Source organism: Pseudophryne corroboree, chromosome 4 (assembly GCF_028390025.1).
Source record: "Pseudophryne corroboree isolate aPseCor3 chromosome 4, aPseCor3.hap2, whole genome shotgun sequence".
NCBI lineage: Eukaryota > Metazoa > Chordata > Amphibia > Anura > Myobatrachidae > Pseudophryne > Pseudophryne corroboree.
In genome coordinates this window covers 611,756,455-611,773,171 of record NC_086447.1, presented here as the reverse complement: position 1 = coordinate 611,773,171, position 16,717 = coordinate 611,756,455, and the positions used below count along the sequence as shown (strand labels likewise).

The 16,717-nt window shown below is 46.6% G+C and overlaps 1 protein-coding gene across 3 annotated transcripts in view; it reads left to right on the top strand.

The window, feature by feature from the left end:
- Positions 1-16,717, top strand: part of ERMARD (ER membrane associated RNA degradation) — a 433,930-nt gene that overhangs the window by 320,977 nt on the left and 96,236 nt on the right. For all 3 annotated transcript variants that reach the window (XR_010176102.1, XM_063917638.1, XM_063917637.1), the window contains 2 exons: positions 915-983; positions 2,232-2,399. Coding sequence is in view for 2 of the 3 variants with exons in the window: in XM_063917638.1 (XP_063773708.1) it covers positions 915-983; positions 2,232-2,399 (237 nt within the window). In the remaining variant the exon portion in view is untranslated. The remainder of the gene's footprint in view (positions 1-914; positions 984-2,231; positions 2,400-16,717) is intronic.

Below are 16,717 nucleotides of genomic sequence, written 5' to 3'. Positions count from 1 at the left end.
GACATTGAGCAAAGCAAAAATGTGCGCCCCCACTCTGTGCTTTTTCTATGGGGAAAAAAAATTCACAACTTTGACATGTTATTCCTCATACATCTAGCCTCAATACGGCATGCACCGCAAAATTCCTGGCATGAGTGAGCCGGTAGGTGCCAAGCAACTCTGCTAGCGTCAGTTGTTTTTTTTGTTTTTTTTACAGAAAATGCGTCTTATTCCCATCACTATGCGAATAAGATGCACAAGCAGACTTTGCTGATTAAAATTATATGCGGCATGGCTATATTCTGTGTGTGACGGCAGCTCTATCTGCGTATTAAATGCTACGTTACAGCGTTTTCCAGGAAATCACTGTAATATAGCATTTCATTTGCAGATAGATTGTGTGCATAGCAATGCAAATAAGATGCATTTTGGGGGGGAAATGTACATAAAGGCGCTCAGCGTTAGTAAACTCGCTCACAACTAGGCGTGAGTAGAAGGGCTGTTTAACATGATGTAGCTTCTTAAGTGAGCATTGCATAATTAGTGTGGACCCAGCGATCGTGAGCCACGCCTCCCATTTTTTGTCACTTTGGGAGCATGCACAATTGCTCTGTGATCTGCTATCCATGCCCCAGACCCTCTCTCCTGGAGAGTAGGTTTTACCAATGTGTAAAGTTACTTGCTTTTTTTTTGGGGGGGGGGGGGGGAATGTCAGAATATCCCCATAGTGACAGTTCCTTCTTCGGCAAGCTGAGGATTATCCCCGTTTCGCATATTTACTTATCAAGTAATAAACATTTGTACATTATTTAACATGTATTATACCAGTGTGCCTCTAAAAATTGTGTGTTACTATTTCTTAGATATGTTATAATACTTGAGTCTTATTTCTTATATTTACTTTATTTGATTAAGACCATTACTTTGTTCCTTAGGTTTTGGCAAAGCAGTTAAACAATGCATCTGATAACCAATTGCCAAGCACACTGGGAGAACCAGCTATGGTAATTATATATCCAGAACAGGAAATGTGTGCAGAAGGGGTTCGCAGGCACATGATGCATATGACTAGAAAAACTGGCCTACAGGCTTTTGGGTAGTGTCCCAGTAACATCTTCTTCAGATGGGACTTTCCACCGTCACAATTACTGAACTTCTTTTCCTAAACGATACTGCGTATGAAAGATTATTTTCTGCTTTTTAAAAATATTGCTTTAAAATATGGATTGTCTTTCATGGTTTGACTTGAAAAGATTAAAAAAAACCCCATAAAAATAGATAGATGTCTAGAAAAGCTAATTATCAAATTCCATTGATTAAAATAGTGGTGCTTTTTCCAGTAATGTTTTATTCACTAGTCTAAATTACTTATTCTTATTGACTGCAAATCGCTAGAGAAAACCGCTTGGTCTGACATTCTCCAGTAGGAATCAATGGATTTCTATTGGAATATATTTGCGTCTATTTTAAGTACTGTTTACTTATATAATTGCAGCAGAACATTTCTAACCCTGCTACCCTTATGTGTCCTCAATCGGTCATTTTGAGGCTTTACCTCTTGGACAATTACTGAAAAAGTAAAATAATTGTGGTTACTTATGCACGTGTGACTTTAATTGTCCATAAGCTCAGAGATAGCGATCTTTAATGGGACCCATTTTGCTTCTCTGTGTTGTAGGTTGGTGGGAAAGCATATTTCTAGATACATTGGTGCCTGTCTAGAATGCAATCTTGTTTTCTGGACGCAACTAGCCTTTATTTATTTGCACTGCACAACATATGCAACTCAGTCACCTCTCTACTAGCATTAAAGGGGTGTGGATGTTCACTCATAAGCAAAGTTCGTTGAAGGGTGTTCTGATGATAGTATGTACTAAGCAGAGTTGCAGCACCTATAGAAACCTAGAGGGGCTGCTTTTGCAGTAGAAAATGTGAATATCTGCGGCGATACTACTACATATATCTCTGGGTGGTACTTAATATTTCAGGGTACCCCGCAAATATTTGTTGTAAAATATGCCCCTATGTACCTCAATCCATTGTTGAAATTATCTACCAATTATTGTCAGCATAATTCAATTATTTATACCAATATTAATTCTTAATTAGTGTAGTCTAGAATATATGTGATACAATACATTTATAAAATGTTAATGAGGGAGGTTTATTTGAACACACACGCATACAGCAGATATGAATTCTGTGCTGACCAAATATGTAATGTTTGTAATATCATTTTTGCATCCTGACAGGAGTTTCTGTGGGATTTTTTAAACCACCAAGAGGGTCCACGAGTGAGAGACCACCTTAGCCATGGTGAAATACAGCTGAATGAATTTCCCAAACAAATTGCCAATGACTTGTTGGCGTTTTCAGTTGTACTTCTATACAAGCAGCTTGAAGAAGTGCACTTTCACAAAGTAAGAAAAAGCTTTCTTTGTTAAGAGACCTCAAGCCATAGAAATTTTCAACTTGATGCAGAACTGTTACAAAGATTATGTATATATGCTGTATATATACAGTGCATCCGGAAAGTATTCACAGAGCTTCACTTTTTCCACATTTTGTTATGTTACAACCTTATTCCAGACTGGAATAAATTAATTTTTTCCCTCAAAATGCTACACACAATACCCCATAATAACAACGTGAAAAAAGTTTTTTCTCTGACGTCCTAGTGGATGCTGGGGACTCAGAAAGGACCATGGGGAATAGCGGCTCCGCAGGAGACTGGGCACAAAAGTAAAAGCTTTAAGACTACCTGGTGTGCACTGGCCCCTCCCCCTATGACCCTCCTCCAAGCCTCAGATTTTTGTGCCCGAACGAGAAGGGTGCAGTCTAGGTGGCTCTCCTGAGCTGCTTAGAAAAAAGTTTAGTTTTAGGTTTTTTATTTTCAGTGAAACCTGCTGGCAACAGGCTCACTGCATCGAGGGACTAAGGGGAGAAGAAGCGAACTCACCTGCGTGCAGAGTGGATTGGGCTTCTTAGGCTACTGGACATTAGCTCCAGAGGGACGATCACAGGCCCAGCCATGGATGGGTCCCAGAGCCGCGCCGCCGTCCCCCTTACAGAGCCAGAAGAGCAGAAGAGGTCCGGAAAAATCGGCGGCAGAAGACGTCCTGTCTTCAATAAGGTAGCGCACAGCACCGCAGCTGTGCGCCATTGCTCTCAGCACACTTCACACTCCGGTCACTGAGGGTGCAGGGCGCTGGGTGGGGGCGCCCTGAGACGCAATATAAACACCTTAGGGGGCAAAAAATGCATCACATATAGCTATATGGATGCATTTAACTCATGCCTGTTTTTCCATAAAAAAGCGGGAGAACGGCCGCCGAGAAGGGGGCGGAGCCTATCTCCTCAGCACACTGGCGCCATTTTTCCTCACAGCTCCGTTGGAGGGAAGCTCCCTGACTCTCCCCTGCAGTCCTGCACTACAGAAACAGGGTAAAACAAGAGAGGGGGGCACTAAATTGGCAGATGAATCTATACAGCAGCTATATAAGGGAAAAACACTTATATAAGGTTATCCCTGTATATATATAGCGCTCTGGTGTGTGCTGGCAAACTCTCCCTCTGTCTCCCCAAAGGGCTAGTGGGGTCCTGTCCTCTATCAGAGCATTCCCTGTGTGTGTGCTGTGTGTCGGTACGTTGTGTCGACATGTATGAGGAGGAAAATGGTATGGAGGCGGAGCAATTGCCTGTATTAGTGATGTCACCCCCTAGGGAGTCGACACCTGACTGGATGGTCTTATGGAAGGAATTACATGATAGTGTCAGCACTTTACAAAAGACAGACCCAGACACGGACACTGACTCCAGTGTCGACGGTGAGGAAACAAACGTATTTTCCAGTAGGGCCACACGTTACATGATCACGGCAATGAAGGAGGTTTTGAACATTTCTGATACTACAAGTACCACAAAAAAGGGTATTATGTGGGGTGTGAAAAAAACTACCCGTAGTTTTTCCTGAATCAGATGAATTAAATGAGGTGTGTGATGAAGCGTGGGTTTCCCCCGATAAAAAACTGCTAATTTCTAAAAAATTATTGGCATTATACCCTTTCCCGCCAGAGGTTAGGGCGCGTTGGGAAACACACCCTAGGGTGGATAAGGCGCTCACACGCTTATCAAAACAAGTGGCGTTACCGTCTCCTGATACGGCCGCCCTCAAGGAACCAGCTGATAGGAAGCTGGAAAAATATCCTAAAAAGTATATACACACATACTGGTATTATACTGCGACCAGCAATCGCCTCAGCCTGGATGTGCAGTGCTGGGGTGGCTTGGTCGGATTCCCTGACTGAAAATATTGATACCCTGGACAGGGACAATATATTATTGACTATAGAGCATTTAAAGGATGCATTTCTATATATGAGAGAAGCACAGAGGGATATTTGCACTCTGGCATCAAGAGTAAGTGCGCTGTCCATTTCTGCCAGAAGAGGGTTATGGACGCGACAGTGGTCAGGTGATGCGGATTCCAAACGGCATATGGAAGTATTGCCGTATAAAGGGGAGGAGTTATTTGGGGTCGGTCTATCGGACCTGGTGGCCACGGCAACGGCTGGGAAATCCACCTTTTTACCCCAGGTCACCTCTCAGCAGAAAAAGACACCGTCTTTTCAGGCTCAGTCCTTTCGTCCCCATAAGGGCAAGCGGGCAAAAGGCCACTCGTATCTGCCCCGGGGCAGAGGAAGGGGAAAAAGACTGCAGCAGACAGCCTCTTCCCAGGAACAGAAGCCCTCCCCCGCTTCTGCCAAGTCCTCAGCATGACGCTGGGGCCTTACAAGCGGACTCAGGCACGGTGGGGGCCCGTCTCAAGAATTTCAGCGCGCAGTGGGCTAACTCGCAAGTGGACCCCTGGATCCTGCAGGTAGTATCTCAGGGGTACAAATTGGAATTCGAGACGTCTCCCCCTCGCCGGTTCCTGAAGTCTGCTTTACCAACGTCTCCCCCCGACAGGGAGGCGGTATTGGAAGCCATTCACAAGCTGTATTCCCAGCAGGTGATAATCAAGGTACCCCTCCTACAACAGGGAAAGGGGTATTATTCCACGCTGTTTGTGGTACCGAAGCCGGACGGCTCGGTGAGACCTATTTTAAATCTGAAATCCTTGAACACTTACATACAAAGGTTCAAATTCAAGATGGAATCACTCAGAGCAGTGATAGCGAACCTGGAAGAAGGGGACTATATGGTGTCTCTGGACATCAAGGATGCTTACCTCCATGTCCCAATTTGCCCTTCTCACCAAGGGTACCTCAGGTTTGTGGTACAGAACTGTCACTATCAGTTTCAGACGCTGCCGTTTGGATTGTCCACGGCACCCCGGGTCTTTACCAAGGTAATGGCCGAAATGATGATGATTCTTCTTCGAAGAAAAGGCGTCTTAATTATCCCTTACTTGGATGATCTCCTGATAAGGGCAAGGTCCAGAGAACAGTTAGAGGTCGGAGTAGCACTATCTCAAGTAGTACTACGACAGCACGGATGGATTCTAAATATTCCAAAATCGCAGCTGATTCCGACGACACGTCTGCTGTTCCTAGGGATGATTCTAGACACAGTACAGAAAAAGGTGTTTCTCCCGGAGGAGAAAGCCAGGGAGTTATCCGACCTAGTCAGGAACCTCCTAAAACCAGGCCAAGTGTCAGTGCATCAATGCACAAGGGTCCTGGGAAAAATGGTGGCTTCTTACGAAGCGATTCCATTCGGCAGATTCCACGCAAGAACTTTTCAGTGGGATCTGCTGGACAAATGGTCCGGATCGCATCTTCAAATGCATCAGCGGATAACCCTGTCTCCAAGGATAAGGGTGTCTCTCCTGTGGTGGTTGCAGAGTGCTCATCTTCTAGAGGGCCGCAGATTCGGCATTCAGGACTGGGTCCTGGTGACCACGGATGCCAGCCTGAGAGGCTGGGGAGCAGTCACACAGGGAAGAAATTTCCAGGGCTTGTGGTCAAGCATGGAAACGTCACTTCACATAAATATCCTGGAACTAAGGGCCATTTACAATGCCCTAAGTCAGGCAAGGCCTCTGCTTCAGGGTCAGCCGGTGCTGATCCAGTCGGACAACATCACGGCAGTCGCCCACGTAAACAGACAGGGCGGCACAAGAAGCAGGAGGGCAATGACGGAAGTTGCAAGGATTCTTCGCTGGGCGGAAAATCATGTGATAGCACTGTCAGCAGTGTTCATTCCGGGAGTGGACAACTGGGAAGCAGACTTCCTCAGCAGACACGATCTCCACCCGGGGGAGTGGGGACTTCACCCAGAAGTCTTCCACATGATTGTGAACCGTTGGGAAAAACCAAAGGTGGACATGATGGCGTCCCGCCTCAACAAAAAACTGGACAGATATTGCGCCAGGTCAAGGGACCCTCAGGCAATAGCTGTGGATGCTCTGGTAACACCGTGGGTGTACCAGTCATTGTATGTGTTCCCTCCTCTGCCTCTCATACCCAAGGTACTGAGAATCATAAGAAGGAGAGGAGTAAGGACTATACTCGTGGCTCCGGATTGGCCAAGAAGGACTTGGTACCCGGAACTTCAAGAGATGCTCACGGAAGACCCGTGGCCTCTACCTCTAAGAAAGGACCTGCTCCAGCAGGGACCATGTCTGTTCCAAGACTTACCGCTGCTGCGTTTGACGGCATGGCGGTTGAACGCCGGATCCTGAAGGAAAAAGGCATTCCGGATGAAGTCATCCCTACCCTGATCAAAGCCAGGAAGGATGTAACTGTGCAACATTATCACCGTATTTGGCGTAAATATGTTGCGTGGTGTGAGGCCAGGAAGGCCCCTACAGAGGAATTTCAACTGGGTCGTTTCCTGCATTTCCTGCAAACAGGACTGTCTATGGGCCTAAAATTAGGGTCCATTAAGGTTCAAATTTCGGCCCTGTCAATATTCTTCCAAAAAGAACTAGCTTCAGTTCCTGAAGTCCAGACGTTTGTCAAGGGGGTACTGCATATACAGCCTCCTTTTGTGCCTCCAGTGGCACCTTGGGATCTCAATGTAGTTTTGGGGTTCCTAAAATCACATTGGTTTGAACCACTCACCACTGTGGACTTAAAATATCTCACATGGAAAGTGGTAATGCTGTTAGCCCTGGCCTCAGCCAGGCGTGTCTCAGAATTGGCGGCTTTATCCTACAAAAGCCCTTACCTAATTTTTCATACGGACAGGGCAGAATTGAGGACTCGTCCTCAATTTCTCCCTAAGGTGGTTTCAGCATTTCACTTAAACCAGCCTATTGTGGTGCCTGCGGCTACTAGGGACTTGGAGGATTCCAAGTTGCTGGACGTAGTCAGGGCCCTGAAAATATATGTTTCCAGGACGGCTGGAGTCAGAAAATCTGACTCGCTGTTTATCCTGTATGCACTCAACAAGCTGGGTGCTCCTGCTTCTAAGCAGACTATTGCTCGTTGGATTTGTAGTACAATTCAGCTTGCACATTCTGTGGCAGGCCTGCCACAGCCAAAATCTGTAAAAGCCCATTCCACACGGAAAGTGGGCTCATCTTGGGCGGCTGCCCGAGGGGTCTCGGCTTTACAACTTTGCCGAGCAGCTACTTGGTCAGGGGCAAACACGTTTGCTAAATTCTACAAATTTGATACCCTGGCTGAGGAGGACCTGGAGTTCTCTCATTCGGTGCTGCAGAGTCATCCGCACTCTCCCGCCCGTTTGGGAGCTTTGGTATAATCCCCATGGTCCTTTCGGAGTCCCCAGCATCCACTAGGACGTCAGAGAAAATAAGAATTTACTTACCGATAATTCTATTTCTCATAGTCCGTAGTGGATGCTGGGCGCCCATCCCAAGTGCGGATTGTCTGCAATACTTGTACATAGTTATTGTTACAAAAAATCGGGTTATTATTGTTGTGAGCCATCTTTTCAGAGGCTCCTCTGTTATCATGCTGTTAACTGGGTTCAGATCACAAGTTGTACGGTGTGATTTGGTGTGGCTGGTATGAGTCTTACCCGGGATTCAAAATCCTTCCTTATTGTGTACACTCGTCCGGGCACAGTATCCTAACTGAGGCTTGGAGGAGGGTCATAGGGGGAGGGGCCAGTGCACACCAGGTAGTCTTAAAGCTTTTACTGTTGTGCCCAGTCTCCTGCGGAGCCGCTCTTCCCCATGGTCCTTTCGGAGTCCCCAGCATCCACTACGGACTATGAGAAATAGAATTATCGGTAAGTAAATTCTTATTTTTTTTTGAGATTTTTGCAAATTTATTAAAAATAAAAAAAAACGAAGAAATCACATGTACATAAGTATTTACAGCCTTTGCCATGAAGCTCAAAATTGAGCTCAGGTGCATCCTGTTTCCACTGATCATCCCTGAGATGTTCCTACAGCTTAATTGAAGTCCACCTGTGGTAAATTCAGTTGATTGGACATGATTTGGAAAGGCACACACCTGTCTATATAAGGTCCCATACTTGACAGTGCATGTCTGAGCACAAACCAAGCATGAAGTAAAAATAATTGTCTGTAGACCTCCGAGACAGGATTGTCTCAAGGCACAAATCTGGGGAAGGGTACAGAAAAATATCTGCTGCTTTTGAAGGTCCCAATGAGCACAGTGGCCTCCATCATCCGTAAATGGAAGAAGTTCGGTACCATCAGGACTCTTCATAGAGCTGGCCGGCCGTCTAAACTGAGCGATCAGGGGAGAAGGACCCTAGTCGGGCAGGTGACCAAGAACCCAATAATCACTCTGTCAGAGCTACAGCATTCTTCTGTGGAGAGAGGAGAACCTTCCAGAAAGACAACCATCTCTGCAGCAATCCACCAATCAGGCTTGTTTACTAGAGTGGCCAGACGAAAGCCACTCTTTAGTAAAAAGCACATGGCAACCTGCCTGGATTTTGTCAAAATGCACCTAAAGGACTCTCAGACCATGATAAACAAACTTCTCTGGTCTGTTGAGCCCAAGATTGAACTCTTTGGAGTGAATGGCAGGTGTCATGTTTGGGCAAAAAAAACAGGCACTGCTCGTCACCAGGCCAATACCATCCCTACAGTGAAGCATGGTGCGGAGATGTTTTTCAGCAGCAGGAACTGGGAGACTAGTCAGGATAGAGGGGAAGATTATTGCAGCAATGTACAGAGACATCCTGGATGAAAACCTGCTCCAGAGTGCTCTTGACCTCAGACTGGGGTGACTGTTTCTCTTTCAGCAGGACAACGACCCTAAGCACACAGGCAATATATCAAAGGAGTGGATTTAGGAAAGCTCTGTGAATTTCCTTGAGTGGTCCAGGCAGAGCCCAGACTTGAATCCGATTGAACATCCCTGGAGAGATCTGAAAATGGCTGTGCACTGACGCTTTCCATCCAAACTGTTGGAGCTTGAGAGGTGCTGCAAAGAGGAATGGGCAAAACTGCCCAAAGATAGGTGTGCCAAGCTTGTGGCATCATATTCAAAAAGACTTGAGGCTGTAATTGTTGCCAAAGGGGCATCAAAAAAATATTGAGCAAAGGCTGTGAATACTTATGTACATGTGATGTCTTAGTTTTTTAGTTTTAATAAATTTGCAAAATTCTCAAAAAAACTGTTTTTTCACATTGTCATTATGGGGTATTGTGTGAAGAATTTTGAGGGAAAAAATGAATTTATTCCATTTTGGAATAAGGTTGTAACATTAAAAAAAAAATGTAAAAAAGGTAAAGCGCTGTGAATACTTTCCGGATGCACTGTAGATAGATAGATAGATAGATAGATAGATAGATAGATAGATAGATAAATAGATTTCAAAAATCAATGTGTTAATAGTTTTTCTCTTACGTCCTAGAGGATACTGGGGTCCATTTAGTATCATGGGGTATAGATGGCTCCACTAGCAGCCATGGGCACTTTAAGAATTTGATAGTGTGGGCTTGCTCCTCTCTCTATGCCCCTCCTACCAGACTCCATTTATAAAATGTGGCCGGAGGAGCCGGTCACGCTGAAGGAAGCTCCTGAAGAGTTTTCTGCATTTATTTTCTATGTTTGTTATTTTCATGCAGGGCTGGTTGGCACCAGCCTGCCTGCTTAGTGGGACTTAGGGGGAGGGGGGAACGGCCCAACCTCTTGAAGGGTTATTGGTCCCGTTCCTCGCTGACAGGACACTGAGCTCCTGAGGGAACTATTCGCAAGCCCCACCGCGGCGAATGTACATTTCCGCAGCACGCCGCCACCCCTAACAGAGCCAGAAGAATGAAGAGTGGTGAGTACTGAGCCTGTTAGTGGGGCGCTGGCCATTATAGTGGCATGAGAGGTCGGAGACGCACGGCTTCTAAACGGGGTGGAATGCGTCTCCAGACACAGTACACGACTGCGTCTCAGTACACTGTACACAATACCCAAACTGGCAAGCACAGCCTTAAAACGGTTCTGCTCCATTTTAAGAACACAAATGACCTCAACCAGTATAAAAAAAGCGGGAAGACCGTGCACCATTGAAGGGGTGGGACTTCACTATGAGAGGATCCAGCAGCTCACCAGCGCCATTTTCCCTCTGCAGTGGACACAGATGCTGACTAACAGGTACGCGCAGCTCCCCCGGTGTGACTCTAAATTACCTCAACGGTACCAGGGGGTCATAGCAGGGGGGGAGCGACTATTGGTGTACTAAGTTCTCTATCAGGGCACTTGGTTTGCGACCCGGCTAAGCTTGGCATTAGCGGTGCGGGCTGGCTCCAAACAACTCTTTGTCTCACTGAAGGGCTCTTTGTGGGTTACTTGTGCTTAACCTTTTCGTGTGTGTGTGTGTTGTCACATTACATTATGTCAGGCAAAGAGTGTATTTCTTGTACAGCGGAGTGTTCCTCTTCACCAGGGTTGCTTACTACTGGGTACTCAGGGTTCACAGAATAGCGGTGCTGAACCGGAGTGGGTTAATTCTCTTAAACAAATTATCTCCACTCTTTCTACAAAATTGTCCCGCAATGAGAAAGAAACGCAATACTTAAAGCAGACTGTGGATGAGTTTATGAACAGAAACTCAGTACCCAAAAAAGCGTCTCAATTCCCTTCCATTTGTCTGCAAAGGCGATCTTTGGCCCATATCCTGCAATCTGTCACTAACGGGTCAGACTTGGAGGAGAGTGAGGTAGACTTGGAGGGGGCTCTGTCACAGGGAATACAAGCTCTTATAGAGGCTATCAGAGATGTTCTGCATATTCCAGATAAGGTGTCAGAGAAGTGTGAGGAATCTTATATTAATGTAAAAAAGAAGTCCTCAGTCACTTTTCCTGTGTCAAAGGAATTGAATACCCTGTTTGAAGAACAGTGGGTTAATCCTGATAAGAAAGTTCAGATCCGTGAAAGGTTACTCTCATCTTTTCCCTTTCCTCTGGAGGATAGAAAAAATGGAAAATCCACTGATAGTGTATGCATCAGTCTCTAGGCTGTCACGAAAAATTGTATTGCCTGATCCTGGTGCAGCCTCCCTAAAAGACACGGCTGATCGTAAAATTGAGACTACACTCAAATCATTATACACAGCTGCTGGGTTGGCCCAAAGACCCACTATTGTATGTGCGTGGATCACAAAAGCCATTGCAAAAAGGTCAGGTAACCTAACTGAGGGGTTAGATTCCTTGTCTAGAGGGGATGTTGTTTTACTCCTGCAGCATATACAGGACTCTGTGAACTTTATAGCCATAAAAATGAGAGGCTTGCAGGGGCTTATGGCTACACCAGTGGACTGCTGATGCGTATTCCAGGAAAGGCGTGGAAGGCCTACCATTCACAGGAGAGGCCTTGTTTGGAGATGAAGTAGACAAATGGATCTCCAAAGCTACTGCGGGTAAGTCTACGTATCTTCCTTCCGCAGCCCCCCCTACCAAGAAGACTTATTCAGCTTCTGAGTTACAGTCCTTTCGGATGGCCAAGTTCAAGGGCAAATCCAGAGATGCTTCTACGTCCTCCAGCGGCGCAAGAGGTAAACCACGCAAACCAGCAACTGCAGATGCTCAGGAACAGAGCTCAGGCTCTGCTTCCTCAAAGACTTCAGCATGACGGTGGACCGCAATGCCTGGAAGGCTGTCAGGTGGGAGCCCGCCTACAATTCTTCAGTCAGATCTGGTCATGTTCATACCAGAATCCCTTGGGTCATAGATCTTATTTGCCAGGGCTACATACTAGCGTTCCAAAAGCTCCCACCTCACAGATTCTTCAAATCAGGCGTGCCAGTTTCACAAGAGGCAAGTATTACTTTACAGCATGCCATCCAAAAACTGGTACAGACTCAGGTCATTGTTCCAGTTCCACCTCATCTGCTCAACAAGGGGTACTACTCCAACTTGTTCGTAGTACCGAAACCGGACGGTTCGGTACGACTGATTCTGAACCTCAGTCTTTGAACCCGTACTTACGAGTGTTCAAATTCAAGATGGAGTCTCTGAGAGCGGTAATCTCAGTTCTGGAGGAGGGGGAATTCCTGGTGTCTCTGGATATCAAGGATGCGAACCTTCACATTCCGATCTGGCAGCCTCGTTAGGCTTATCTATGGTTTGCATTGCATGACCGTCACTACCAGTTCCAGGCCTTGCCATTTGGTCTTTCCACGGCACCGAGGGCGTTCACCAAGGTAATGGCAGAGATGATGTTTCTACTCTGCAAACGGGGAGTGAACATAATTCCGTACCTGGACGATCTCCTGATAAAAGCACCGTCCAGGGAAAGGTTGCTGGACAGCATTGGTTTCTCAACCAAACTCCTCCAGGATCACGGGTGGATTCTGAACCTTCCAAAGTCTCACCTAGAGCCAACAATGAGGCTCCCATTCCTGGGAATGATACTGGACACGGAGTCGCAGAAAGTATTCCTTCCGTTGGAGAAGGCATTGGTAATCCAGTCGATGGTTCGGGATGTCCTGAAGCCAACCCGGGTGCCGGTGCATCTGTTCATTCACATTCTGGGGAAAATGGTGGCCTCTTACAAGGCTATTCAATACGGAAGGTTTCACACACGACCCTTCCAGCTCGATCTGTTGGACAATTGGTCCGGATCCCATCTTCATATGCACTAGAGGATCCGTCTGTCGCCAAAAGGCTACAGACTTGTCACCTCGTCGAGGATTGGAGGTTCGGAATTCGTAACTGGATCCTGTTAACCACAGACGCAAGCCTCAGAGGTTGGGGAGCAGTCACTCAGGGGGTGCAGTTTCAAGGGAGATGGTCAAGTCAGGAAGTCGTCCTTCCAATCAACATTCTGGAACTCAGGGCCATATACATCGCCCTTCTGCAGGCCTCGCATCTTCAATATCGGGCCATTCAGGTCCATTCGGACAATGAAACGGCAGTGACGTACATAAACCGACAGGGCGGAACGAAAAGCAGAGCAGCAATGTCAGAGGTGTCAAGTATTCTCCTCTGGGCAGAAAGAAACTCTGTGGCGTTGTCAGCGGTGTTCATTCGGGGAGTAGACAACTGGGAATCAGACTTCTTCAGCACACACGACCTGCACCCAGGGGAGTGGGGCCTTCACCGGGAAGTGTTCAGGTGCTTGACAAGTCGATGGGGATATCCACAGATCGACATGATGGCCTCTCGTCTCAACAAGAAGCTCAAGCGATATTGTTCCAGATGAAGAGACCCACAGGCAGTGGAGATGGACGCCTTGACGACTCCATGGGTCTATCAGATGGTGTACGTGTTTCCTCCACTTCCTCTGATCCCAAGAATTCTAAAGAGAATAAAAAGGGAAAGGGTTCAAGCAATATTCATTGCTCCAGACTGGCCAAGAAGGGCCTGGTACGCGGACGATCTGGAGATGCTCCTCGAAGATCCGTGGACTCTACCTCTTCGTGAGGATCGTCTGCAGTAGGGCCTGTTCGTCTTTCAGGACTTACCGTGGCTACGTTTGACAACATGGAAGTTTAATGGATGATTTTAGCTAAGAGAGGGATCCCTCACAAAGTTATACCAACTGTAATCCAAGCCAAGAAGGGGGTAACGTCTAAGCATTAACATCGTATTTGGAAGAAATATGTCTCGGTGTGAGAGCAGAAATTATTCTGCAGTGGAATTTCACCTGGTGATGTTTCCTGCTTTTTCTGCAGGCAGGCGTGGATGTGGGCCTGCGTCTGAGCTCCATAAAAGTCTAGATTTCGGCCTTGTCCATTTTCTTTCAGAAACAATTGGCTTCTCTCCCGGAGGTCCAGGCGTTCTTGAAAGGTGTTCTGCACATCCAACCTCCTTTTGTGCCTTTTGTGGGAACTCAGTGTGGTGCTGCAGTTCCTCCAATCGGACTGGTTTTAACCGTTACAGGAGGTGGACGTAAAATATCTTATGTGGAAAACGTCACACTGTTGGCCTTGGCTTCAGCAAGACGTGTGTCGGAGCTGGGGGCTTTGTCTCACAAAAGTCCCTATTTAATTTTCCATGAGGACAGAGCTGAACTCAGAATTCGTCAGCAATTTTTTCCTAAAGTGGTTTCCGCAGTTCACATCAACCAACCTATTGTGTTTCCGGTTGTCACCAACACCTCTGCTACTTAAATGTCTTTGGATGTTGTAAGGGCTTTGAAGGCGTATGTAAAGCGAACAGCTAGTCACTGAAAATCTGACTTGCTATTTGTTCTTTATGATCCTAATAAAATTGGTTGTCCTGCTTCAAAGCAGTCCATTGCACGCTGGATCAGGCTTACTATCCAGCATGCTTATTCCAGGGCAGGTTTGCTTTGTCCAAAATCTGTACAGGCCCACTCTACTAGGTCAGTGGGTTCTTCCTGGGCGGCTGACCGGGGTTTCCTGGCTTTACAGCTCTAGCGAGCAGCTACTTGGTCAGGTTCAAACACGTTTGCGAAGTTCTACAAGTTCGATACTTTGGCCTCTGAGGACCTTCAGTTTGGTCAGTCAGTTCTGCAGTAACCCCAGCACTCTCCCACCCAGTTTGAAAGCTTTGGTACATCCCCATGGTACTAAATGGACCCCAGTATCCTCTAGGACGTAAGAGAAAATAGGATTTTAATTACCTACTGGTAAATCCTTTTCTCGTAGTCCGTAGAAGATACTGGGCGCCTGCCCTATGCTTCTTTCTTCCTGCACTGTTACTTGGTTAAGTAATGTTGGTTCTGCCGTTGCGGTTCCTGTTTCAAGTTTGGTTAGCTTGGCTTTCCTCTTATTGTGTGTGTGCTGGTTCGCAATCTCACCACTATCCTTATCTATCCTTCTTTCAAAGTATGTCCGTCTCCTCGGGCACAGTTTCCTAGATTGAGTCTGGTAGGAGGGGCATAGAGGGAGGAGCCAGCCCACACTATCAAATTCTTAAAGTGCTCCTAGTTGACCCGTCTATACCTCATGGTACTAAATGAAACTAGAGATGAGCGCCTGAAATTTTTCGGGTTTTGTGTTTTGGTTTTGGGTTCGGTTCCGCGGCCGTGTTTTGGGTTCGACCGCGTTTTGGCAAAACCTCACCGAATTTTTTTTGTCGGATTCGGGTGTGTTTTGGATTCGGGTGTTTTTTTCAAAAAACCCTAAAAAACAGCTTAAATCATAGAATTTGGGGGTCATTTTGATCCCATATTATTATTAACCTCAAAAACCATAATTTCCACTAATTTTCAGTCTATTCTGAATACCTCACACCTCACAATATTATTTTTAGTCCTAAAATTTGCACCGAGGTCGCTGGATGACTAAGCTAAGCGACCCTAGTGGCCGACACAAACACCGGGCCCATTTAGGAGTGGCACTGCAGTGTCACGCAGGATGTCCCTTCCAAAAAACCCTCCCCAAACAGCACATGACGCAAAGAAAAAAAGAGGCGCAATGAGGTAGCTGTGTGAGTAAGATTAGCGACCCTAGTGGCCGACACAAACACCGGGCCCATCTAGGAGTGGCACTGCAGTGTCACGCAGGATGGCCCTTCCAAAAAACACTCCCCAAACAGCACATGACGCAAAGAAAAAAAGAGGCGCAATGAGGTAGCTGACTGTGTGAGTAAGATAAGCGACCCTAGTGGCCGACACAAACACCGGGCCCATTTAGGAGTGGCACTGCAGTGTCACGCAGGATGTCCCTTCCAAAAAACCCTCCCCAAACAGCACATGACGCAAAGAAAAAAAGAGGCGCAATGAGGTAGCTGTGTGAGTAAGATTAGCGACCGTAGTGGCCGACACAAACACCGGGCCCATTTAGGAGTGGCACTGCAGTGTCACGCAGGATGTCCCTTCCAAAAAACCCTCCCCAAACAGCACATGACGCAAAGAAAAAAAGAGGCGCAATGAGGTAGCTGACTGTGTGAGTAAGATAAGCGACCCTAGTGGCCGACACAAACACCGGGCCCATTTAGGAGTGGCACTGCAGTGTCACGCAGGATGTCCCTTCCAAAAAACCCTCCCCAAACAGCACATGACGCAAAGAAAAATAAAAGAAAAAAGAGGTGCAAGATGGAATTGTCCTTGGGCCCTCCCACCCACCCTTATGTTGTATAAACAAAACAGGACATGCACACTTTAACCAACCCATCATTTCAGTGACAGGGTCTGCCACACGACTGTGACTGATATGACGGGTTGGTTTGGACCCCCCCCAAAAAAGAAGCAATTAATCTCTCCTTGCACAAACTGGCTCTACAGAGGCAAGATGTCCACCTCATCATCATCCTCCGATATATCACCGTGTACATCCCCCTCCTCACAGATTATCAATTCGTCCCCACTGGAATCCACCATCTCAGCTCCCTGTGTACTTTGTGGAGGCAATTGCTGCTGGTCAATGTCTCCGCGGAGGAATT